General features: G+C 44.4%; 1 protein-coding gene across 7 annotated transcripts in view; it reads left to right on the forward strand.

Moving 5' to 3' along the window:
* The window catches only part of ENOX1 (ecto-NOX disulfide-thiol exchanger 1), a 323624-nt gene that overhangs the window by 185395 nt on the left and 111741 nt on the right, over positions 1 to 26488 (forward strand). For all 7 annotated transcript variants that reach the window (XM_082602440.1, XM_082602436.1, XM_082602438.1 and 4 more), the window contains one exon: positions 25491 to 25675. In XM_082602440.1, coding sequence (XP_082458566.1) covers positions 25491 to 25675 — 185 coding nt within the window. The remainder of the gene's footprint in view (positions 1 to 25490; positions 25676 to 26488) is intronic.

The raw sequence follows: 26488 nt of genomic DNA on the forward strand, positions 1-26488 counted from the left end.
GCCTTTTTGGGTGACCAGGAACAGAGGATCTTTGCTAGTTTGGTTAGTAGAAGCCAAAATCAAGATTCCAAAATGGTCAAGTCATCAAGATTACAAAGCGGTCAGTTAGGTTGACCGGTCGGTTCCACATCTTGGCTGCTGTGAATAGTGCTGCTATGAACATAGGGATGCATGTTTCTCTTTGAATTATAGCTTTGTCTGGATATATGCCCAAGAGTGGGATTGCAGGATCATATGGTAATTCCATTTTTAGTTTTCTGAGGAACCTCCGTACTGTTTTCCATAGTGGCTGCACAGACTAACGTTCCCACCAACAGTGTAGGAGGGTTCCCTTTTCTCCACATCCTCTCTAGCATTTGTTATTTGTAGATGTATTGATGATGGCCATTCTGACCCTTGTGAGGTGGTACCTCATTATAGTTTTGATGTGCATCTCTCTAATAATTAGTGTTGTTGAGCATCTTTTCATGTGCCTGCTGGCCGTCTGTATTTCTTCTTTGGAGAAATGTCTATTAAGGTCTTCTGCTCATTTTTCAATTGGGTTGTTTGTTTTTATTGTTGTTGAGTTCTATGAGCTATTTGTCTATTTTGGAGATTAAGCCCTTGTCAGTCGCATCATTTGCAAATATTTTCTCCCATTCCATAGGTTGTCTTTTCATTTTTTTTTTTATGGTTTCCTTTGCTGTGCAAAAGCTTGTAAGTTTGATTAGGTCCCACTTGTTTATCTTCATTTTTATTTCTATTGCTTTGGGAGACTGAGCTAAGAAAACATTGGTACGATTTATGTCAGAAAATGTTTTGCCTGTGTTCTCTCCTAGGAGTTTTATAGTGTCATGTCTTATATTTAAGTCTTTAAGCCATTTTGAGTTTTATTTTTGTGTATGGTGTGAGGGTGTGTTCTAACTTCATTGATTTACATGCAGCTGTCCAACCTTCCCAGCACCACTTGCTGAAGAGACTGTCTTTTCCCATTTTATATTCTTACGTCCTTTGTCAAAGATTAATTGACTGTAGGTGTGTGGGTTTGTTTCTGGGCTGTCTATACTGTTCCACTGATCTGTACGTTTGTTTTTGTACCAATACCACACTGTTTTGATTACTGTAGCTTTGTAGTATTGTCTGAAGTCTGGGAGAGTTATGCCTCCTGGAAACAACCTAAACGTCCATTGACAGATGAATGGATAAAGAAGATGTGGTACATGTATACAATGGAATACTACTCAGCCATAAAAAAGAACAAAATAATACCATTTGCAGCAATATGGATGCAACTAGAGATTATCATACTAAGTGAAGTAAGTGACAAAGAGAAAGACAAATACCATATGATATCACTTATATGTGGAATCTAAAATATGGCACAATTGAACCTATCTACAAAACAGAAACAGACTCCCAGATGTAGAGATCAGACCTGTGGTTGCCAAGGGGGAGGAGAGGAGGGGGAGGGATGGACTAGGCGTTTGGGGTTTATAGATGCAAACTATTGCATTTAGAATGGATAAACAACAAGGTCCTAGTGTATAACACCGGGAACTATGTCCGGTCTCTTGGGATAAACCATAATGGAAAAGGATATATATAAAAAAGAATGTCTGTATGTGTATAACTGAGTCACTTTGCTGTACAGCAGAGATTGGCACAGCACTGTAAATCAACTCTACTTCAATAAATAAATAAATAGCGGTCAGAATGCTCTGTTTTTCCAGGGCTTTAGAAGAGAATGCCAGAAGCATAAGATGATCACAAGAAAAAGCTCCTGCATCCAGGCGTATACAGAGGGGAGTTTCATTTCCCTAGAACAGTGGTTCTTAAAAGCATGGTCCCCGGTCCAGCAATGTTAGCATCACCTAGGAACTTATTCATAATGTAAATTCTCGGGTGCTACTCGAGCGAGACCTACTAAATCAGACTCGAGAGGATGGGGGAGGGGAGATGTGCGATTCAGAATCTGTGATTTAAAGCCTTCAGCGGAATCCTGATGCAGGCTAAAGTTTGAGAACCACTGCCTTAGAAAATTTCCCTTTCATCCTCAAATTCCGTTCATTTGAATCTTTTAGAAGCTTAGCATGAAAGCAGGCACCACCACTATTTTTTGAAGCCATATATCCTTTGTCTGAAAAATGAACTGAGCGTTTATGTGTCAATGTATGTCTCTTATTAAACTGATATCAGATTTCTCAGGACTGCTCATTTATTGGGTTTGGATTTGTTTATTTGAGGAAACCACCTTCCACGCAGCGTTTCTATTCTGCAGACCTTCATATATCAGAAGAAGAAAGTGAGTTTTGGGTGTGATTTTTCTTAAATTCAATGAGCTCTTCCAATAAGTAAATAAATAATTTTTTCCTCAAAAAAAGCTTCCATCATTTTTTTAATCAGAGTTTTTCAGGACATCTCTGCTTTTCTGATTATGAAGAATACTTCCTTGTACTTTTGCTGTTTACCACGTATAGTAATTTATAGTGTGTCTTTGGCTAGATGAGGGGCAAGTTTACACAAAACCCGGATCCTTAACATCTTTATAAGGTAGGTGTAGAAAAAAAGAATGGAATCAGTCAGGAATTCTGATTTGAACCTGTGGCTTTTTTTCCCTTACATTGGGAGGAGTGGCATTTCTTTTTAAACAGCCTGTCAATTTCTCAAGTAAGAATTATGTATAATTTCATAGCCTGCTTGGGATAAGACAAGAATAATAATGACTCAAGAATAGTAATAAGCCACAGAGGAGATCTTACAGACCATGGCAGCAAGCATATACCTGCAGGATTGGCCCCTGATCTGTGCTCCGGAAGAATCTGCAGGGATACCAAGGACCTCTCCTCTCAGTGGGGACCACAGGGGTCCTCCCTGGAAGTTCGACTGAAGAGCCTTCTTCCCAGACCTCTGTGGTTTTCCTCCCAGGCATCTGATAAGAGCCTGAAGTAGGACTTGAACTTGTACAACTTTCTCCAGGCTCGTTCCTTGGTCAGCAGAATTAATGAACACAATACAGTGCATGTTCCACACCAGACCAAGGGCAGAGATGAAAGAACCGGGGTTCAAATGCCAGGCCCTGAGGAGTTCAAAGTCTTTTTTGTGCTTTTGGAAATGAGACGGACCCGGAGAATGCGGTGTGTGGTTTATGAGGAAAGCGCAAGACTGATTGGAGGGAAGGGAAAGCAACTGACCTTCCTTATTCCACTGGGCCCTCAAGATCCTGCCAAAAGGCAGGTAGGTGGTGGTGGTTCTTTCAGCCGTGCATGTTCGGGGGGCACAGCCTAACAGCAAGAATCCCATCTTGTCTTTTGACCAAGCTTCAGACAAGATCATGTGAACTGCTGAAAGGGGGGACTGAGGCCCTGCAGCCTGATGGAAACAGGCCTTCCAGCGGCATCTCCTTAGGTGACAGGCCACTCGGTTTTTTTAGGTACAAATTTGCATGTGTTAATCTAGTCACCTCCAAGCAGTCCTCTGAAAACAGAGCGCTCTACTGAACGGACAGGGGAATTGCCAGACCTGAAATAGAAGTAAACTTCTCCATCCTTTAAGGAATCCCTGCCCCCTCCTTTTCTGCCAAAACAGTGAGACCTTGCCTCACGGGCAGCAGCCGACCCAGGAATTCTTGGAAATCCCAGGGGATGATACCCTCCCTCCCAGGAGCCTCCGGCCTGCCCTGCCCTCCATCTTCCTCCTAGAACAAAAACCTGCGCAGGTTTTATTGCATTTCTGAGGGGGAGACGGAGAGAATTGACTTTGGTTTTCAGAAAAAGCAAGGTTTATTATGTGAGGACTTGTATGATACCTTGGGTTCAGTTATTTTTTTTTAATCAAAGTTTTTCAGGGCATCTCTGCTTTTCTGATTATGAAGTATACTTCCTTGTACTTTTGCTGTTTACCACGTATAGTAATTTACAGTGTGTCTTTGGCCAGAGTTCCGCCAGACCGGCTGTCACTTCCACATCCCTCTGGGCGGCGGGCCAGTCACTGCTGCTCAGCCGGTGACTCTTAAAGGGGAAAAAGGAGTTTGCTGGAGCCAAACTAAGATGCTGATAAAAATGAAAATGAGTTTTACTAATACATTTGAAAATCAAGACAGATCTATCGAAGCATTCATTCAAGAAAATCGGCATCCTGCTCCAAAGTCTGCGAAGATAATTTTTGATAAAAATTCAAATGTATTGTTGCATATAGTCTGTCTCCTGCTGCAATCAAGCCAAACTTTAAAAGCCAGATCAATTCCTCCTTCTCCTTCTCTCTCTCCCCTCACCTCTATTCTCCCTCTCTCCTTCCCCTCACCCTTTCTCCTTTCTCCCTCCCTCCAGGTTGGCAGTGGGGGAGGGCCAGGAGTTGCACAGGAAGGAAGGGAGAAGAGAAGTCTGTCCTAGATGGTAAGGCTTCCCTGGCAGAACCTGATTAGTGTCAGTATTGTGAGTTCAGTGAGTCGGTGCGTATGAAGCCCTTCCAACAGTACTTAGTGTGGAGCACATAACAAGTAACTCAGTGACTGTAACTGTGCTTCTCATCTTAGTCATCCCCCAACACCTAGTCCTGGGCCCTTCGCCAAGTAAGTGCTCAGTAAAAGTTGGTTGACTTCAGTTACATAATCCCCTTCCTCTGGTCCCTGTTTTTGATGGTTCCGTCGCATAAGTTGATCAGAAGATGGTAGCCCTGAGAACACTTGCTCTGGCTAAACTGAAATGGCAGGCATTAAGAAGCGTGTTCAGACAAGAATGGTTCCTTTCTCCACAACGTTCAGAACTTTTGCACACCCAGAATTCAGTGCCACATGCTGAAGAGACTATGGACCAGAGAATTGAAACTCAGCATCATTCTAATGATTGACAAACACTTGTCAAGCATCTTCTTGTGTTCAAGACACTGTGGACCCAGGGGGTATGGAGAGAGCTAGACACAGCCTACCCTGCGCTCTGAGGTGTGAGATACTTTTAAAGAGATAAATAAACATTTGAAGTTAATAGAAATACAGTGCCTGATGCCAAATATATTTTAAGCTGTTAATTTAAATTCAGGATAAAGCAGAATGAACATCACTCTCCAGTGTATGTCCCTAACCCAATATTTGGTGAGTATACATTGTACATTGAACACAGATTTTAGAAGAGAGTAAATCTAAAACAGCCCTTGCTTAATAGACGACCCTTAAACCATTCCATATGCACAAATGCTCTTGGGTTTTAATTATACCTTATTTAAACTCTGAGCTCCTTATAGGAGCAAATACTCTTTTAATTATGAAGAATGTTTCCTGGGTTGTCAAGTTTCCATGGAAACTCACCACAAAATAGGTACGGACTTTTTTTTTTTTTAACTCCAGTAAGAAGTCAAAGATTTTCCAGCTCTTTCAGCCAACTGAGTCAAATTAGGGACTCATAATTAAGTTCACTTGGAATCAGCAGTATTCAGTCTGTCTAAACAGTTTCATAGACAGCTGGAAGTCTTAGGTTAAAAAAATTAATAATAAGGCTGTCTCGGGCTATCCCCTGATCTCTTTGAACACCAGGACTGCCTTCATTTTTCTGATTTCAGTTTATTTCCTATATGGAAGTGCTTTTGAAAGGCATAAGAATGCCCAACAGACAGATTACCATTAGGCACGAGTCCAAGAAGAGGTTCGCTGCAGCCCCCAGCACCAGCCTGGGCACAGAAGGGAAGGGCTACTGGATTCCAGTTCGGGGTCCTGCAACCGACTGATGGAGGCCTGATGGGAGCCATGTCACTATCAAGCAGCTGGTAGAAGCTTCCTTTTAGGAAACATTGAGTGTGATCCTAGCAGGCTTACTCTGGGGTCGCTCAGAACCGGGCAGAGGGACAAGGGCCTTCGGACGTGCGAAGTGAGATGGCTCAGTCTCCCATGCCTGGGACTGTGCTCCCTGCCCAGCGGACCCCCAAAGGCAGGAGCACCAGTGGTGAGAAGGATAGGCTGTTTGTAGACCTTCTGCTTTCACACGTGACGAGCGTCTGAAGGAGAAGTAGAACAGTGACGTGTGTCCGTCAGTCACCGCCAAGGTAAAGACGAGCGTTTTATTTCCAACCATGACAGAATGTCTTCTGGGAACCCAAGGGCCATACAAGGAGGTGTGATGAATTAAAACTTATATGGCTTAAAGATGATGAAATCAGTCTTCCGAGGTGGGCTGAGCAGCCTGCTTCATTCCTAGTCTCTTGAAATAGAGCTTCATTTGCAAGGAGACAAGGCTTTTTTTCTCTGTTTCTGCCCTTTATTTATTTATTTTTTTAAGTCTTGCTAATCTTGCCGAAGGAAATCAAATCATTGTTTATTTGGGGTAGGTTTTTCAGTTCCTTGATTTCATGTGCAGTTACAGTTCCCATTTCATAATGGATATGTTTCTGAACAGTGTAGAAATCATTTCTTTACCTTTTAAATGTAAGAGGCAGATGCTGTTACACCGACCCCGTGCAGCAGGATTCCTTTGTCACGGCAGCACTCCTGTCCAACCAGACCGTGCTGATCTGTTCTGTAAATTCACGTTTGGAGGCTAAACTGTCTTTACGCGGAGCCCCCTTATAATCTTATTTTTCTGTAGCCCGCCACAGTGCCGTATTCCCAGTATCACTCTCATATATGCACAAATTTTCCATAATCGTGTGTTTCGTGTCCAATCGATTTGGGTTGCTGAAATTGTGTTGTGTCTCGGAGACCACAGATTTTTCCCTAATGCTCCAGCCACTCAGCCGAGCGGCGCCTCCAGAAAACCCAGGCGAGCCCTGGTTGAGGGTCTCCATCAGTTCACGCCTGGTCAGTACTAGCTTGGAGCCGGCTGGGTTCTCTGAGTAGTTTTCTGTGTGACAGCCCAGCACATGCTCCCAGCTCAGCCACCTTGCAGAGAGGACTCCGGCTCTGTCAAGCCCTGGCTTCTGGCCTGGTGACCGGAGCCCCTGGAGTGTGGCGAAGGGCTCCTGGGCTGATGGGTAGTTAGCAGGCAGAGGAGAAAAGTGAGGAACTTACCAGCCAATGTTCAGAAAGGGAGAAGTGCGGAGACCTTGACCCAGGAGGAATGGAGACAAATGGCCAGTGGGCAGCACAAGGTCACGGTACAGCTGCCCGTGCCCAGCCTGCGGCGCTGTGATGCCTTTCCACTGCCAGGAGCACCATGATCTAGGTTGCAGTTTATTATGTTTTCGGGGCATTTCATTCTGATAAGTTTTGATGCAGGATCATTCCGTAGGGGAGTAGATTTAATCCTGTTTTCTTAGCAGGCTCTGAGGACACTGAGGGAATATTTATGTAATAAGGTGCAAAGTTGCTATGGAAAATACTATAGCAACCTAACATCTTCGCAGAGCCAGGCAGCCACTTATAACAGCAATCTAAATTTACATTTATTTTAGTGTCATTTCATCAACACTCTTAGTATCTCATTCTGACAGGATGTTAAAATATGTTTTCAGCTTGCATCTGAGCAAAATTAACACACTGTTGTTGGAATTTAAGTGGGGTTTGCACACCTTCTGGAAAAAAGCAGAATATTTTCGAGGGAGTTTAGATGACAGAATCTGGGTAAGTTTGTAACTCTCTTCTTTCTCTTTCCTAAATGTACGAAAGAATTCCTTCATGGCATTTATTCCTAGTTTTTCCTCTTAGTTGGTAACTAATGAGTCGGAATTTCTGATTACTAAATGAGGATTATCCTTTTCAACACTGACGTAATTTTTTAAGTGCTCACCTATGATTCTAGCTGGCGCTTATAGAAAACACTTTTAGTAGATCAGCTCATTGCCCTCCAGCACCATGTGACTTTTTGATAATGAAATATATTTTTATATAAAAAAATACCTATTCATTTTGGAAAGTCTAATGATTAAGGATAATAAAAGATAAAACTGTTAGTTATAACACTACAAAAGACTCTTTAGTTTCTGATTCGTTTTCTTCTTCACAGCCTAACTATATAAGCATTTTTGTATGTATTTTTTTAATATATACATGATTATGTTTTTAGTCAGACCTTTTTGTATAACAAGTGGGGTTTTTTAAAGCTTTTTTATATATATTAATGAAATAGAAAATATAGAGCAAATGCATGTGTATCCTTTCTGGATCATGGGCTCCTTCCCGTGAACCTTTAGGACTTCAAGCTGTAATCTTTGAGGTGGTCAGAGTAGATACCTGAGGTCATTAAAGCCTGAAAATTGGGCCAGCCCTCCCCAAAGCATCTTTTAGGTCCCTTAAATGTGAGTGTGGCAGAGAACTATAGATACGTAGCTGGTTAGTAGTGGAAAGATAGTATGTATTGATTTTCTTCTCTACCTCTCCATCTGAAATCTTAAAGTGTGACTTTAACACTGTTAAAGTGGGACATTGGCCAAAAGAATCGATACCAGACTATATTAAACCTATGCTGCTACCAGCTTCTTGGCCCTGATGTACTGTTTATGAACACCATTGTCCTAATTCTCCTGTGCTTTTATACTGCATCGTTCATCAAGACACAATTGGCGACATAAAGTTATTGTACCTTGACTCCTAACACTGTTGCCCATAAGCTTCATTAATCCAAGGCCTGAAGATCTACTGAAGGAATACAGAAAGTGAGGGCAGATATCCAATTGAATTCCAGTGAGCCACACTCAGTTAAATGCCCCATAACTAATGGAAAAAGTAATTGACAGAAGTAGCAGTAGTTATTTCTCCCCTTTCTTAGAAATTCCACCTTCCATTTATGATACTTAGAAGTGCTGGACGTGGAAGTTTATAGCAATTTTTAAAATTATTATTATAGGGCTTCCCTGGTGGCACAGTGGTTGAGAGTCCGCCTGCCGATGCAGGGGACACGGGTTCATGCCCTGGTCTGGGAAGATCCCACATGCCGCGGAGCAGCTGGGCCCGTGAGCCATGGCCGCTGAGCCTGTGCGTCCGGAGCCTGTGCTCCACAACGGGAGAGGCCACAACAGTGAGAGGCCCGCGTACCGCAAAAAAAAAAAAAAAAAAAATTATTATAGTGAGCGCTCCCATGTCTAAATGGCTTAGAGACTCCTCTCTTTCACTGGCATGCATGTCCTTGATCCCAAAGAGTGCTCAGCAGACCTTCTCCCCAGCTCCAGGACACAGTGTGGGAAGCTTTCTGGGAAGGGGCTAGAGAAGGGACATTTTATTTGAGACTCCCCATTACCAGCAGAGAAGTAGGGAGACAAATTTCTGGAGCAAAAGTTGCAAAACAGAGTCCATTCATCGTAGTGCTTCAGGGCGGGTGTTGCAGGTTCTTTAATGAGCCTATTGTACTGATAACTTCTAGAGCTGCTGTGTCCCAGAGACCTCTGCATTCCACTTCCTGCGTGGGTCATTGCCGCTTGATGCAGTTACCCAGATTTTCAGTTATCAGAATTACCTTAGGAATATGTAAATATCTAACACTAGGGTATTGGTTAATTAATCATAAGCAGCCTTGAAAACAACCATGTTTTAGAAAACTATATAATGGCATGAGAGAAGGTTCTCTGTATATTGCTAAGTGATTAAAAAAAAGCAGTTACAAATCAATGTACAGATCATTCCAATTGTGTGTTTGTGTGTATGTTGTATTCACAATTTATATGTTAGGGGGAAATCTGTAAGGAGATAGGTCAAAATATTCAGAGTGACTATTTCTAGATGGTGTGATTACCAGTGATCTTATTTGTTACTTTTGCATCTCAAAAATTTCTACAGCACATCCATGTATTATTTAAATAATTGGACTACAGTAAATATTAATATAAAAATTACCCAGGAGAATCTGTGGTGAAATTTGTATTGATTGAGGAATACTACCGGGCCATTTTTAATCACAGGAAAGTAGAAAGTAGTCATGAATAGTAACTGGTATCAGATGCTAGAAGTTTATTGAATTGCCCTCTTTGGCTTCAAATTGGGGAATAGTCACCTTTAATTTTCCATAATATTTTACCTTCCTAGACCACATCGTCTTGCAGTTTCCTATTCCAAATATGATCATATTTGCATAACTATTTAATTAAGGATCCAAGAAATAATTCAAGTTCTGATCCAGGCAGACATGTTGAATTCTTACCCACAAGGAGACTGGCAACCATGAGTCTCTTCAGATATGAAGAGACCCTTAGAAAGCACCTTGCATAACCATCTCCTTTCTTCACAAACAGGAAAGTGCAGTCCCATGTTGAGCACTTAATGTTATTTGCCCAAGATAGTAAGTGGAAGGTACTAGAGCTAGAGCTAGTACTAATACTAGGTATTAGTACTAGAACTCAGTACTAATTTCCTTCTTTCCACGTTAATGACCTTTCTATGGCACCACTAAATGTGGGAAAAAAAGCTCCAGAATAAAATATCCCTCAAATGCCGTAAGTGGCATCGTAAGAGTCAGTAAAATCAACCAAGGATTTTGAATGCCTGCTATGTGCATGGCACCATGACGCCATTTGGAAACAAAGGTAGGCTGGAGATGTTTATTACCTTAAAATGTTCATCCAGATCAGGCTGACTGGGGCTTTTGCTTAGTCTTCCCATTACTTTCTGGATTTTTCTACTGACTAGAAAGAGATTGGCTTCAACATAGGCAGTGCATCCAGCAAACTGTTTTCTAGCTCATTCCAACAGAAATGCCAGCTTTTAAAAATATTCAGGAAATTGGCACAGTCCCTTTTCTAGCTGAATGATATTTATTTCCTCAAAAACAACCAGCTCTATGGCTTTGGGCAAGAAGAAGAACTGCTTTGAAGAGGCAAAGTACATTGGGAAGGAATCATGCCATGTCATGTATTCCTTTGGTAAACTGGACACACTGTCACAGCCCAAGTCTTCCATTCCCTGACTCTCCAAAAAGGTAAAGAGAAAAATAAAACTACTTCTCTAAACACAAGCACAGATGTGATGATGGATCTGCAATGATCTGAGCTACAATATTAGTTCTTTGATTTCCCATCTCATTCCATGTTTCCCCTGCATCCCCAGGGCCTGGGAGAGCCTACCTGAAAATCATTCATTGACTCCCCATCTAATTTCAAGACTTACTGAAGCGCTCTCTGTCCTTCCTTGTTCCTGAGGCTTTTCTTTATGAGATCTACCCCTCAATCAATCTTAAAAATAAAAGTTTGAGGGAGAGCACCTACAATAATATCAATGTTACTGAGATGCACAGACTCAGGGAAGTTTTGATCGGGAAGAGATCTTAGAAGTAATGTGTCCTCTCCCTTCTTACCCCATGTTCAAAATTAATGAGAAAAATGGTGTTTTTACCCCCAAACAATAATCATCTGGAATGCTGAATAATGTCTGCAAGTTTGTATTGGGGATATATTTTTTTTGTAATTACAAGTTTTCAGGTAAAACTTAAGTGATAACACATATTTGGCAAATCTCTTGGAAGTAGGATAAGAGATTTAATTCTTCTTTTAGTGATTTACTAGTCGGTTGATTAAGAATGTCTCCACCTGCCATACTAGACTTTTCTCATATAGTTTATATAATCCGAACGTCGTAAAGCCATCCATTTCTCTATCCTTAGCTCTTTGCTTCCATGAAGTTGTCTTAAGCAACGCCATAATACAAAGCAATGATAAAATGAAAACAAATATTTAGTGAATTCTTACTTATGACCTGTATGGGACCGTGATATCATTTGTCTTGCAGTGCCATATTAAGGGGGGAAAAATAGCAAAGTCTTGTAAGACTACTTGAGACTTAGTCTTTGATCTGAGAGTGGTGTTTATCTGCTCTGAAAAATCCTAGTAGCTCACCAGAGTTCTCCTTTTCCTGGAATGGCACTGGATCATGGGTCCATAAAGCTCTTGCCCTCAGAAGTCAGAGCCAAAACTAGCAGATAAACTCTAACATGCAGAGCTGTGAGAGCTGAGGTATCTGAGAGAAGTTGTGTACATCTGTTCATCTGAACTCTTACCAACCCTGTAGAAGGTTTTGTTTGTTTTAAGCAAATAAAGGTGAACACATGCTGAGATGGAGGACCTTCTACCCAATATGCTCCTTCAAGACTAGCTCGGGATCTTTTCCTCCCTGAATGGCCAGCATGTTGCATTGTACACAGTAGGTAGACAAAAATTCATTAAATGAATGGATAAGAAATGAAAACCAGGAAGAACTTTTTGTTTTTAATCTGTTGAAGGATATTTTTTTCAGCTTAGACCAAAAAAAATTACCTATTTGATCTTCACAGTACTGACCACGTTTTTCAGATGAGGACCCTGAGGTCTAATGGAAGTTAACTGAATTGCCCCAAGTCTCATACCTGGTGTATGGCTTTAAAGCCCCTTCTCTGTCTGCAACCCCCCCGCCTCCCTCCTATGTATAATCTGTGTCTGCACAACTCTCTGAGGTTGACAAGAGTAGACACGTGGGATACAGAACAGCCCGGCCGGCATCCTCCCAGGACCGCTGCTCCTCACGTACCCTCGAGAGTCCCTGCACTACCACGTGTGTCTTGTCCCTCCTCACTCCTCTGTGGAATCCTGCTTCCATAATTATATAGAGACACTCTCCATGTTACTCTTTAGAGCAGGAAGAAGGGCACGTTCTTTCAGGTCATTAAAAGGTGGGGGACTTGGCAAGGTGAAGGATGGAGCTAAAGGGGGAAACAACAAAGAAATAAGTGAGGTTAACATTTGAAACCTTTTTTCCTGGAACTACATTGAAATGATTGCAGATGGAAAGTATAGCTTTTTTTTTTTTTTTTTTTTTTTTTTTAGTAATCGAAAGTTGTTAAGTCCTTGGGCTTTTGAAATAGAAATCAAAACTTAAATTGGACCTTTTGCCCCAGCTATATAACATTTAGGCTCCTAAGGAATATTGTAATCGATGCCGGGTCATCAGCACCATGTTAACAAAGCACTTGGTATAAAACCATCCGTGGTGCCTTCTCCTCCACGTTCAAGAAAAAGCTAGTAACGAGAGAGCTGCTTTCTCAGAGGAATTCTTTTCACCTTTCAGAAACAAAATATTTCATGCTAATTCCTGCTTAACTGGAGGGAAGTCATTTCTTTAAAATCACTGAATGTGAATTTGAAGTCTGTTCCATCCCCGACCTCTTTAATTCAATCAAGGTCACCTCCTACACTTGCCCAGACAGCACTATTCCTCAATTAGAAAAAGGGGGTAGAGCTGTTTTAAAGCATTTAGCATCTGATTAATAGCGCTGAACTGGGGCTTCAGCACTTGCAGAGGGATTCTAAGGAGTCGCAAGAATAAGACATTGCTACCTGGAAAAGCGTACTCTTCAGAAACCAAAAGCAAATCATTTTAATGAACAAGGCAAAAACTGCTTTTTTTATGGGGATGTGAGAAAGATGATCGTAGTCAATATATAGCGGGTTTTAGTACCCGAACAACTCTCGCCCAGAGAAAAAATTGCTATAATTTAGCCATCCAGACAGTTTATAAAATGCATGCACTTTTCCCTGCCCAAGGACTCTGAGTTTGTCGAAGCAGGATTTTGTCGCACTCAGGCTCTGGGGATAGGAAGAAGTAATGAGAAGAGGTGTCCAGTTGACAAATGTGAGCTGGAGCCATCCAAGTGGAGAAGAAATCACGGGTTCTGAAAATAAGTTTTTGAGAGACTTCCTTCCAAGTTGCCTTCCCATTTTCTGGGCCTGAATGAGAAATGCCGAGCTCACCTTGACGCTCTTTTGAAGAGAGGTGGTCAAACCACTAGAAAAGCTCTGAGAAAGTGGCCTACATGAGTGAGAATCGGTGTCCCTGGAAGAGAGATTTTAGAGTCACCAAACAGAGTGCAGAAATAACTTTGAAGCAGATGAGGTCAGAGGCCCCTTGAGGGATCTTCGTTTTGTTTCCAGCGTGGCTTGGCAAATGATGTCCCTTCCCTAAGCCTCAGCTTTCTTAGCAGTAACGTAAGGCTCATCCTAAGAGGATTTCCTTGAGGTTGTAAGAAATAACCGATTAAGGGTTTCCATGGCATTTTGCAAATGGTACTGTGACAATGTGGGGAATGGAAACTGCTAAGCAGTAACAAAGGTAAAATGAGCAGTTCCCAGCCCTGGCTGCACACAGGAAAGACCTGGGAAGCTTTATACAACAAACACCAATGCCTGCGGGTTAATACCCAGGCATCTGTGTTACTAAAATGCTCCTCAGACGAGTCTGATGCACAGAAGATTGGAAACCACTGGCGTGCGACATGAAGATTGATGGCTGTCAATTATAGGTGGGAAAGAAGAAAAAAAAAAAACAAGTAGAGGTAAGGTAACAAAATATGAGAACAAGAAGAAAATTAAAATGAAGTAGAAGATAAAAATGATTAGTGGAGAGGACGTGAGTGACATGGGCAATGTTAAAGGACCAAAGAAAGAAGAAATGAAAGGGAGGTAGTTTATTCATTTAAATATGGCATGCGTGACACGGGTGGAGAACCCCCCTCATCATATCTGTGTGAGATGCATCCAAGTATCCTTTGGTTAATTGGAAAAAAGACTAGCTGGGAGGAAAGGAAAAATTAAAGTAGCCTGGATGCAGAAAGACAGAGTCCCTGCTTTTCTCTGATGCTGGAGAATAGCCAAGGACTGTTTTCTCATCCATCAGTGGTGAGAGAGAGAAGCAGGGATGCCTGGGCATTTGCCAAAGAGAAAAGCCTCAGAGGACCTAGCGACTGGTCTGGGGAGAGTGTGCGCACAGGAAGGGCTTCCTCTCCTCCACTGAGAGGCTGATCCAAGGGCCCTTGGTCAAGAGTGATTAGTTCCCACAGAGCACGGAGGTATAGCTCAGCCTGTCCTGGGTGCAGGCCACAAACCTGCTGCAGCCGAGCTTTCTCCAGAAATATGGCTGCAAAGAAAAGTAATACACAACCTAGTAGGTCAGAAAAATGTGTCTTGGAGACACTGCCTGGAGGATTTATGAAGGCATTCAGTCACAGTATCATCACGGGAAAGGCAGTAACCAGCATTCAGAGAGGAGCAGGGAGGTAGATGAATGAAATGTGAGAAGGCAAGGCAGATGGCAGGGAACCCTGGAAGGCTGTGTTGGATGGTAAACGCTGGAGAAGAGTAGGTGCTTTCAATAACAGAGAAGCCGTTAGAAAAGGCTGAGAGAAAGCAGGTGTCAAAAAATAATGAAAGAAACACAAGCCTGGAAAAAAGTTATGAAGAAGTGGGGATCTGGTCTCTAAAGGCTAGTGAAGAGGTTCCAAAACTTCGGTGTGCATTAGCGTTACTCCAGAAACTTGCTGGAATGTACCACCTCAGGCCCCCATTTCAGAAACTCAGATTCAGAGGGTCTGGAATGGGTCTAGGAATTCTCACATATGAGATACCATGGTGAGACAGATGGAGGCTGTGTGTGGAACACACTTCGAGGACTGCTGGCCTGGAGACACCAGTTACTTTTTCATACCAGTGTCATTCTACCTTGGTTATGTATCTAGAGAGGATGGGAATCTTTTTCCCTGATGACAGGCACAAACATGTGGGCTTAAATAAACCAGTCTCAGCGTTGGTGAGGAGGCTGGTAGGGAGGGGAATTCACTGCCCACCACTTCCCACCAGCCTTGGTTCCCACTCCGTGGACTGGATAGAGTTTGTGTGCAGCACAAAACCCAAGGGAAGAGAAAGCCTTTCTATTCAACTCATCTTTGTTATCCCAAGTATTTGGTGTCTTAAAAGAAAAGCTTTGTGGGAAATGTCACTCTTCCCTGCAAAGGGCAATGCCTAGGGACTGAGAACACACTTCAGGTGTGGGCTGACCTCCACTGCACATTTCAGAGGGATATGTTTTATGTAGTAGAAACCAGCTGTTAGAGAAAGAGAGAGAGAAAGAGTGTGTGTGGGGGGGGGGGGTTAGAAGGAGTAGAAAAACATCACTCCTTGGGGGGAAGTTTCCTTGAAGAAAATTGGACCATTTGTTAAAAGAGAAGGAAACCTGCCAGTTGGGAGGAGAGAAAGGTGTCGGCCGGGCCCTGGCATTGCAGCCAGAGGAGAAATGAGAGGAGTAATGCCTTCGGGGGAAGGGTTGCTGTTTAAAGCTACTCTCTTTGGATGAGACCAACCACTATTGAGGGTGGAGCTCAGGCACGGTCCCCCAGGGAGGTGTGCTGTCTGTGAGGGGGGAACATGGCCAGGGAGGGGGCACTGTATCTGAAGACCCGTCATTCTGTGATGTATCCTGGTCTAAGTCTGATGGCCCTAAAAAAGACTCTCTACAGCTTTCAGAGAGTTAGAAAAAACTGTACCTGCATCTTGGAAATCGAAATAGGGATTGCAAGTGAAAAAGAAAACTGAAGGCTAAGCAAAAAAAAAAAAAAAAGAGAGAGAGAGAGTTGGGGGGAAGTGCCCTTCTCCATGTGTCTGCTGCCGGGACCCGAGACGTCGGGCCCTTAGCAACCCAGCCTCCCCTCCTCCCTGCACCCATCTTGCCCTGTCTCCTGGGCACTGGCTCCTTCTGGAGTCGGCAGGGTTCTTTGGGAAAGCGGTCCTCACGGTGGGACGGCCCCACGCCACCCCTTGCAGCTTTTCACAGTGTGAGCCTGACTTCAAGGCCCAGCCCCGCCCCGCCTTCTTCAGAAAGGAGCCTCACCCACCCCCAGCTTTCCTTTCCCAGCCTCTTCCTCGGTCTGACCACCACGGCTCGTGGTGGGGAGAGCAGGGAAGCGGCTTCCCCACGTCCATACCTGTATCGTTTTCCCCATCGCTGGGCGTGGAGCCCCCGCGGTCAGGCGGGTGTGCTTGCCTAGAGCAGGCTCTGAGCCGAGGTTTGCGGGGCTCACTGCAGCTGTGCTTCCCTGAGGACTCTCAGGGCATCCCTCACCCAGCAGAGCATCCTTCAGCCTTTTAAATGGCAGACACCCTGCTGTTGGAAGAAGCCAGCATGCCTCTTTCCTTCACTTACTTTCCTCCAAGGACAATGGGAGAGTTGGGGGAGGTATTAGATATAATAACATCAATGGAAAAGCGGTAAGGTGTGAATGAGGTGAATTCTCAGCAGCGTCAGTGGCCCAGAGGCACCGCACGGTGACGGCCACCGGTGCAGACCGCTTCCTTAAGAGGAGCTCTGTGGACAGGGTGACAGAGGATTTTCTTTTCCTGAGTCACCTGCTGCCGGTTGTGCCCGCAGACTCGCATTTAAGCCATTATAATAACAAGATCCAGCTTACCTGCACTCTCCAAATTACCCTTATTCCACTGGCCTCACACAAAGATGGAAATAGACCCTGCATTATGCTTCTGGTGAGCTCTCCCTAATCATAGCTAATGCGCAGACTATAATACACACTACAGATAGAAAATGTTATGTCATTGCTAAGTTGTAATAATAATAATCCTGCAAAACTGTAGCTGAAGGAATTTCCGCCAGCAGTGGGAGGGAGATTGCTGCTTCAGTGGCGATACAGGTGTTACTGGAAAACAGATTGATTATAGTTCGTCCGGACCACGATAGGCTGTCTGGCAAGAGACTGTGCATCAGGCGTCTCTGATGCTCTCCAGCTCTGTGCCTGGACGCTGGGGGGCACCGACATGACAGCATTCCAAGGACCCCGTGCTTTGTCTGGTCACTTGAGGGTCATCTGATGCTTGTCCTGGGCCTTCCTGAGCCTATTCAGACCCTGGGGAATCTGTGGGAAGAAGGGTTTTCACTGCCTTTACTCCAGCTGAAGGCGCAGGACACCTAGAAAAGCAGAACGTAGAGGAGTTGGGTGGGGTAGGCACTGGAACACTGGTCCTTTGGGACTCCTGAGACCAGGCAGAGTCCTTGGACACGGCTCTCTTCATACATAGAGCCTTTTAAAAAAAATTTTTATTGAAATATAATTGATTTACAATGTTGTGTTAGTTTCAGTTGTACAGCAAAGTGAATCAGTTATAATATATATATCCATTCTTTTTTATTGACTCTTTTCCTCTATAGTTTATTATAAGATGTTGAATATAGTTCTCTGTGCTATGCAGTAGGTCCTTGTTGGTTATCTATTTTATATATAGTAGTGTGTATATTTTAATCCTAAACTCCTAATTTATTCCTCTCCCTTTACCCTTTGGTAACCATAAGTTTTCTATGTCTGTGAGTCTATTTCTGTTTTGTCAGTAAGTTCATTTGTATCATTTTTTTAGATTCCACATATAAATGATATATGATATTTGTCTTTCTCTGTCTGACTTACTTCACGTAGTATGAGAATCTCTAGGTCCACCCATGTCACCGCAAATGGCAATATTTCATTCTTGTTTAGGGCTGAGTAATATTCCATTGTATATATGTGGCACATCTTCTTTATCCATTCATCTGTTGATGGACACTTAAGTTGCTTCCATGTCTTGGCTGTTGTGAATAGTGTTGCTGTAAACGTTGGGTACATGTATCTTTTCAAATTAGAGTTTTCTCCAAAAGAACAGAGCCGAAGGAATCAGGCTCCCTCACTTCAGACTATGCTACAAAGCTGCAGTCATCAAAACAGTATGGACTGGCACAGCAACAGACATCTAGATCAATGGAATAGGATTTAAACAGGATAGAAAGCCCAGAAATAAACCCACACACTTATGGTCAATTCATGGAGTCTTAATAACCAGCCGAGGCCCAGGAGCTCAGTGGTTGGTCTCAGTGCAGCCATTTCAGAGGAGGGGGACACAGCATAGAAGGCGGGGTCCCTGAGCAGATCAAGTCAGGCCTCGAGGCTCCAGAAGCCTGAGTTTAACTTCTGTATGGCTCATTCCCAGACTCCTCCTGCAGAAGATCTACGTGTGTTCGTTTTAAAATAGGCTTATCCTCTCTGCCTCCGTAGTGGAGCCCCTCTCCTGCAGAACAGTCCCCAAAAAGACCCAGCAAGGGAATATTTGCCTCTGTTAGGAGCTGATCAGGTCCCACAGCAGGGTCCCTGGTTTCCTTCGCGCTCGAGCTGCAGCACTTACCTGCGAGGGGCCACCCCAGTGCCATCTCATCAGGGAGTGTAGGTTCTGGAGTCCCCCTTGCGGAGGATAAACCCTGCACCTCCAGCCAGCTGTGCAAACCTCCACATCTCTCAAACTCAATCCCATCACTTGGAAAATAGAAATAATAGTTGTATTTACTATGTCATGGTTTGTGAAGGCGAAAGGAGATTGTGCAAACGTTGCCTGGCACATAAAATCATTAGCTGTTACTACCACTGTTACTATTCCTATGACTACAGTTACTCCTGCTGCTCCTGCTACTGTTATTGGGGGAAAACGGGGGAAGGAAGACAGTAGTGACTGTACCTTTTGCCCAGCTTTCCCCCTCCCTCCATAAGGAGGTGGCTGGGTCATGGAGACAGGCCTGGGACAGGACTGCCTTCACAGGTGCCGCACATGGGGCTGAGGCTCATTCAGAAGGTCGAGGATGGAACCAGAATGCCAAGCTGAGCCTGTGGTGCCATCAGACGTATTTGTCCAAACAATCCAATTGTAGCTCCAGTTCAGAAGCCGGGGGATAGAAGCGGCCGTGGCCTGAGCTGCCGCTCTCCAAGTGTGGTCTCGGCCCTGGCGGCATCAGCACCACTCGGAGCTTGGAGGAATGCAGATTCTTAGGCTGCGTCCTGGACATACCCCATCGGAAACTCTGGGGAAGGGGCCCAGAAATACGTGTTTAGCACACCCACCAGGAATTTCAGATTCAAGCCAATATTTGGGAAACTCTGGGTTAGAGTAATGCCAGCTGTTTTACAAATAAGTTCCAAATCTTCGAGTGTCTTTACCAAAGAAAAAAAGTTCATTTCTTGGGCACAATAGAGTCCAAAGCAGATATTCTTGGTCTGTGGGCCTGGGCCAGAGACCCAGGCCCATTCCGGCAGCAGGAAGATAACGAGAGCTTGAGCAGAAGGCACACCTCACCCCCCCCTCACGCGGCATCGGTGAGAACCAGTCAGATGGCAGCCCCTGGGCCAGTCACCTCTCAGGAACAAGCTTCACTAAGCAGAGAAAAGCACGACACAGTGTTCTGTCTGTGCCGCAGCAGCGCCAGTGGGCCCCCCACCCCAGGCACCCTGCCGGAGGAGGAGCAGAATGCAGGAAGGCAGACGGAGCCTGGGGACAGTCCCTAGGTGCCCAGGCCATGGGGGCCGGAAGGCGAGCTGATATGGTGGCCGTATCTTCCAGGTCTCAGACCCATCCAGTCGTCCTGGGTTCTGGACCTTTCAGCACAAGTGCCTTTCTGGGCAGCAGCCGATGGAAACCTTGAAAAAGACGTTCTTTGTGCGTGGGGAGGAAATGCACAGCTGGGCAGCGTCCTCCCAGCATTTCAGGAGGACATCTGGCAAAGTGGAGGGGGGACCCCCCCAACGACACCAAGACAAACAGTTTTCGAGAAATCCAGATATTGTTAGAAACAATATGTTAAAGTGTTTGATTATTTAGTTGCATCTTGCCTGAGCATGAAAGAGATATTAACATACTGTCAGCTTACAGGGACATAACCCAAGATAACTTACATATTTCCATATAGGGCTAATTATTTTTCTGAGGCTGGCTCAGGCTGCTAAGAGAGAGATTTCAAGGCTTTCAGCAGAGTATTTACTTAAAGAAGCTAAGCATGCCATTATCTGTTCCCAGGGAAACACAGTAAGTAATGGAGGAGACCGAGGAGCAGGTCACTCTGACCATAATTCATACAAAGACTAATGGTTTATATAGGATCTAGTCAAGGGTGCAGCAAGGTGCTGTAATGCCTTTAAGCCTCTTCTTCAGCAGTGCAATTTAATCTTTGGATCAGTTTATATACAATTTGGTAATTTTAGTAGTCCAGTGCTAACTTTTGAAATGGAATTTAATCTTGTTTAGCAGAGTTTTTCCAACGTCGTCGTTTCAGTTTTGATCCAATCAGAAAATCCCTGTAACAGAATTTTCCTAAGGTCCTGAGCAAATATAAACTGATGCCTACACTGGCCTTCCCCTCGTGGAGGCCACAGCTCTCCTCACATGGCTTCACTATAAATAGCTGATCGGTGAATGAATGAATGATAATCCAGAGGCATCCCTGGATTCAGCAGTGCCTTTAAAATCACCAAAGGAAAATTCAGTTGTGTTCAGAATAGTTTACATTTAAAGTGTCTCACTGTAATCTTTTTTTTTAATTTTATTGAAAATTGGTAATCCACATGTTAGCTAAATATTCTATTTATTGGAACACAGTGCAGTCCACAGGGATTCCTACAAAAAGATGCATATGTTGTTTATTTTTAATCCTTCTTATTTGAATAGTGGATTGGTTGTGCTGTCTCTCAGGGGTCAGTTTTATCACAGAAGGTTGATTATACATTGTTCAAAACTGTTTACTTTAATACAGTGTTCTAGAAAGAATGAAAGAGAAAAAGAGAGAAAGAGAGAAATGGAAGGGTGGTCCTTTCAAGTTTCTGAATTTTGAATACGCTGAGAAATGATGTTAAGTTAGAAAGTATTAGGATTTTGTTTCCTTTATAGCTCTGGTCCAAGAAACATAATCTAGCTTCTTCCAGGAAGCTTCATCTGAGGGGTGGATCCGTGCAGCATGATGCTGAATAATGTTTACAAACAGGTGACCACAAGTTAAGTGGAGTCAATATATAATTTCTCACCCTTTAGAAGAAAACCACTTTGCCGCCACATGAGTAACCAACATTTTCTTTGCAAATATCAAGCTTGAAATTATTTAATAAGGAATGTAAATCAGTTATATGCCTCAATTATAAAAACATTGATGGGATTGGCTGTGGTATTGATTTGGGGGGGGATGGGGGGGATGGAGTTACAGCTGCTGGGTTTTTTTCATCTTTTTTTATATGATGATATCACATTCGTATTCCAGAAATGCTAATGACACTGCATCCTGCTTGGTAGGAACAGTGGTCAGTTGGCTTAAGCCAAGAATAAGAAATGTCAGCGGTGCCATTCCACAGGCTTATAAGAGAAGCCCTAAAATAATGGATGGTGCACTTCCCTATATGTATTTATGTTCAGACAATTTATTGAAATAATGTTGCTGGCACATGCTTTATAGCTGCTTGCATTTTGCTACACAGATTTCAGCATATCTTGCAGACTATGCAATTCATTTGGAAAATGTGATTTCCATCCCTGCATACTAATCGATTTCTTCACAAACACCTGCTATCAGTTATGATAATAAAAATGCCACTCTGAATTGAGAAAGGGCCAGATAGAGCTTCCTAAGGAAATGACTTAAGTGTCTTTGAATGCTACTAAATGTAGTAATGTGCTTCTGTAGCGCCAACACTTTTTCCATCATTTGCATTTTCTGTAATTTTGCCCTATTACAACATCCCTCTCTTAAATGATGTCTCATAACCATTTCCTTAGGGGTTGGTAAACTGAATTGTCAGGAGTTGGTACCTCAGGGTGTGGACAAGATCTGAAGTTGGGCTGTGCAGTGTTGAAAAAGCACTAGCTCATACTCCTGGGTATACCCTGGATCGTTTCCGATTTTTTTTTTTTTTTTTCGGTACGCGGGCCTCTAACTGTTGTGGCCTCTCCTGTTGCGGAGCACAGGCTCCGGCCGCGCAGGCTCAGCGGCCATGGCTCACGGGCCCAGCCGCTCCGCGGCATGTGGGATCTTCCCGGACTGGGGCACGAACCCGTGTCCCCTGCATCGGCACGTGGACTCTCAACCACTGCGCCACCAGGGAAGCCCCGTTTCCGATTTTATGTCAGTCCCTGAAAACTGTAAAATTGGCAGTTCCTCTGTTTTGCACACACATATACACCAAATAAAATTTCCTTTATCCATCCTCTTCAGCCTCCAGTTCGTTCCATGCACCATTGCCAAGCCAATGTTCCTAAATCACCGATTTCATCACGTCCCTCTGCCGCCTGGGCACCTTCAGTGGTTCTCAGTTGGCCTCCCCATTTGACCCTACCTCTCCAGCCTGACTTCTGAACCTCCATCCTCTCTCATCACCCGTCATGGCTCAGCTTTCTCTCACTGCTTCCAGACAGACTCTTGCCTTTGGTCAAGGTTCTCTGCTTCCTGCCCCAAATATTCTATCTTCAGTTCTCATCTCTGGGCTTTGCTTCTGCTCTTGCCCCTGAGTGAGGTGCCCTTCCCCAGTTCTTGGGCTTTCACCCTTCAAAGCCCTCTTTTTAAAAAAAATTTATTTATTTATTTATTTATTTATGGCTGTGTTGGGTCTTCGTTTCTGTGTGAGGGCTTTCTCTAGTTGCGGCGAGCGGGGGCCACTCTTCATCGCGGTGCGCGGACCTCTCACCGTCGCGGCCTCTCTTGTTGCAGAGCACAGGCTCCAGACGCGCAGGCTCAGTAGTTGTGGCTCACGGGCCTAGATGCTCCGCGGCGTGTGGGATCCTCCCAGACCAGGGCTCGAACCCGTGTCCCCTGCATTGGCAGGCGGATTCTCAACCACTGCTCCACCAGGGAAGCCCCAAAGCCCTCTTTTATTAATCCAGTCTGCCTTTTCCTTTCTCTTCTCTGAATTGCTGTAGGATGGATTCTCTTGCAATAAACCTTGACACTAAATTAGTCACTTGTTTATTTATCCAACCAACATTTATTGAGTGCCTACTATATGCCAGGCATCAGGCTCTTCTCTCTTGCTTTGAGTGTGTTCCTTTCAAACTTGTTGGTTTCTATTATATTTCAAGCTCCTTGAGAGAAGAGACATACTCTGTCTCCTTGTCATGTGATCCAAGATGCCCAGACAGGCTCGGGCATGGAGTACATTTGCAGTAACTGCTTGTCGACTAATTGATCCCTGATGGTTTGAGGTAGGGAATTTTCTGGTTAATTGCATGTTCTATTTGATTAGTATTTCAGTGTGTACTATACATAATCATTTTGCGAAGTAGAATACCATAAAACACTCAACTATAAAACTACTATTAACGTAATTTGATGGTTGATTTTTTTTTTTTTCGGTATGCGGGCCTCTCACTGTTGTGGCCTCTCCCGTTGCGGAGCACAGGCTCCGGACGTGCAGGCTCAGCGGCCATGGCTCACGGGCCTAGCCGCTCCGTGGCATGTGGGATCCTCCCGGACCGGGGCACGAACCTGTGTCCCCTGCATCGGCAGACGGACTCTCAACCACTGCGCCACCAGGGAAGCCCTTGATGGTTGATACTTAAGGAGAGAACTCACTGGGGTTTCAGAGCACCTCCGTACAGATCTGTCACCATTGCACGGCAACGTGTGGCTGGAACATCTGAGAGGCTGACCTCGATTTGGCTCTGGGATTGGGATTGGACATGGTGTGGGGTGCGGAAATGATCCTGGACCGAGAACCTGCTGGACAGGGACTCCGTGCCATGCCCTTACCAACCGGAAGTTACTTCTTTAAAGAAGCTTCTGATAACAAGCTTTTAAAATATCTTCACTTTTCTCTTGCTTACAAAAGTAGAGAATGGATTTTCTGAAGGAGGGGGGAAGAAAGCATGGGAAACTGGTGAGAAAGTAGAGGGGGAGCATTTGGAGTTCTTTTCAAACAGTCTGGTAAGAACTAAACTCATCTGGCTGGCAGAATAGCCCAGTGACAGGGAGCAGAGACTCTGGAACCCAATCTGGGTTTGAAGGCTGTTGATGCTACTCTCTTTGTGGGATCAGACAAGTTCTCTAACTTCCCTGAGCCTCATTTTTCTCATCTCTAAAGAGGGGGTGGTTAAGAGCAGCACCCACATCAGAGGCTTGATGGGGGGATGAAGTGAGTTAGTTCCTGGTCCAGCGTCTATTCTACAGACAGTGCTTAGAAAGCTATTGTGATTATTGCAGAGACCACCAAGCAGTAAGCTGGAAACTAGGGAAGGGAGTCGCCCTCCTCAATTTTGTTTTGAACCATTCACTCTGTTTTATTCCATTTCAGTTGTTTTTGGAGGCTTGAGATGCATAAGACCCTGAATTAAGTGTCTCGGTTTCTCAGTCAGGTGGAGATGTGAGTGAGCTCTGAATCTGCACATAGAGAATTTCAGGTTTCAGGAAGGAGTATTAGGGTAGGAATCAGTTGGTGAAACAGATGGAGCCAGGTCAGCATTCTGATAGGAGTCAGAGGAAACTAACTAACTAGCTGACTCATGCAGTCAGTCTGACCCGGCAGTAGATCAGGAAGGAACAGTGTGTGTGTGGATCAATCCCCAGCTCCCCTGGGCGGCTGCGGCTGCGTGCCTCCATTGGGGGGCCGCTGATAATTTGAAAGAAAGTGGCCCTCCAAGGAGCTAAGCCGTCCTGCCGTCCTGCCGTCCTGCTGAAAGGGAAAGGGCAGCCACGAGGTAGATACGACGATTGCCTGCAATTCTGAGCACTCTCATCACCTAGCAACACGGATCAGCTTCTGAGAGGGAGCCTAGGATCGGGGAAGAGGTCAAGAGACAAGGATTTGGAAGGAGTCAATCCTGTGCCCACAGTCATACATAAGACAGGACAAATAGAATAGCGAAAAATTCCCAAAGAAGCAATGCTCGCCAGCTGCAAAATAAAGCACCCCAGGGTAGCTCATTTGGGTTTGGTACAAACGTTCAGAATCTGGTTTAGAATCCCTGTCGCACTGAAGGCTGTCCATCTAAGCGAGAAGGTCACTCACTTGAACTCATTCTGTTTTGCCCCTCAGCCCTGGCCGCCCAGGCCTACGCGCTTAAAGAAGAGAACGACAGCCTCCGGTGGCAGCTGGACGCCTACAGGAACGAAGTGGAGCTGCTGAAGCAGGAGAAAGAGCAGCTGTTTCGAACGGAAGAAAACCTGACCAAGGACCAGCAGGTGCAGTTCCTGCAACAGACCATGCAAGGCATGCAACAGGTACCTGCGCCCGCATTGGTGTCTCTGTTCTCGAGAGAAAGGGACGTGCGTATGCAGTGGCGGCTGTTTGCTGGGAAAGGTGGAGGAGAAAAAAAGAACAGCAGAAAAGCTGAGTGGCTAGGTCAGGAAAGTGCTGATGACCGTGCAAGGGGAGGGTCGGGGGAGAAGCCACGCTAAAGAAATAGGTTGAAGCACTACACCCTCGAAGTGGGAAGCAAAGGAAGAGAGTCTAGGAGTTTGAAAGCTCCGTACATAAAATTTAGCCTCATGGCAAAAGGTCAGAAAATCCTTGCCAGTTGTGACACCAGTGTTCTGTAATCTTAGAACTTCTCAACTTAAAAGCAGGCAGACTGATTTCTACAAAAGCATGGCGAGTTTGTTTTTGAGATCGCTGAATACGTAAACTGTATTATTTCCATTTCTCTTGGGTGATACTTAGGATGTAGACCGGTTCTCTGAACACACTGTGTATTTCAGAAATGTTTGTAGATGGGATGGATGAAGCACTAAACTTTGGGGCGATAGGTCACTTCAGAAACAGGCCAGCATCTCTGCTTTTGTTAAAGATCGACAGGCTTCATCCTGGCACACTCAAGTTAAAGCTGGGTCTTTCCAGCTCATGTAAGAAAGAGATAGAAGCTGTGGGCTTTGGAGGAAGCAGAAGGAACGTGGACTGTGGGAAATGAGGGCCTGAGGGGGTGGGAAAAAACTGGGCACTGCCAGCAGAGGGTAGAATGAAAGAGTCATAGCTGGGTTTGTATCTGAAAACATTGATTGATACGTGATACCCTTAAGGTGTGTGAGTTATCTTAG

This window comes from Mesoplodon mirus (assembly GCF_964341445.2).
Source record: "Mesoplodon mirus genome assembly, chromosome: 17".
Lineage (NCBI taxonomy): Eukaryota > Metazoa > Chordata > Mammalia > Artiodactyla > Ziphiidae > Mesoplodon > Mesoplodon mirus.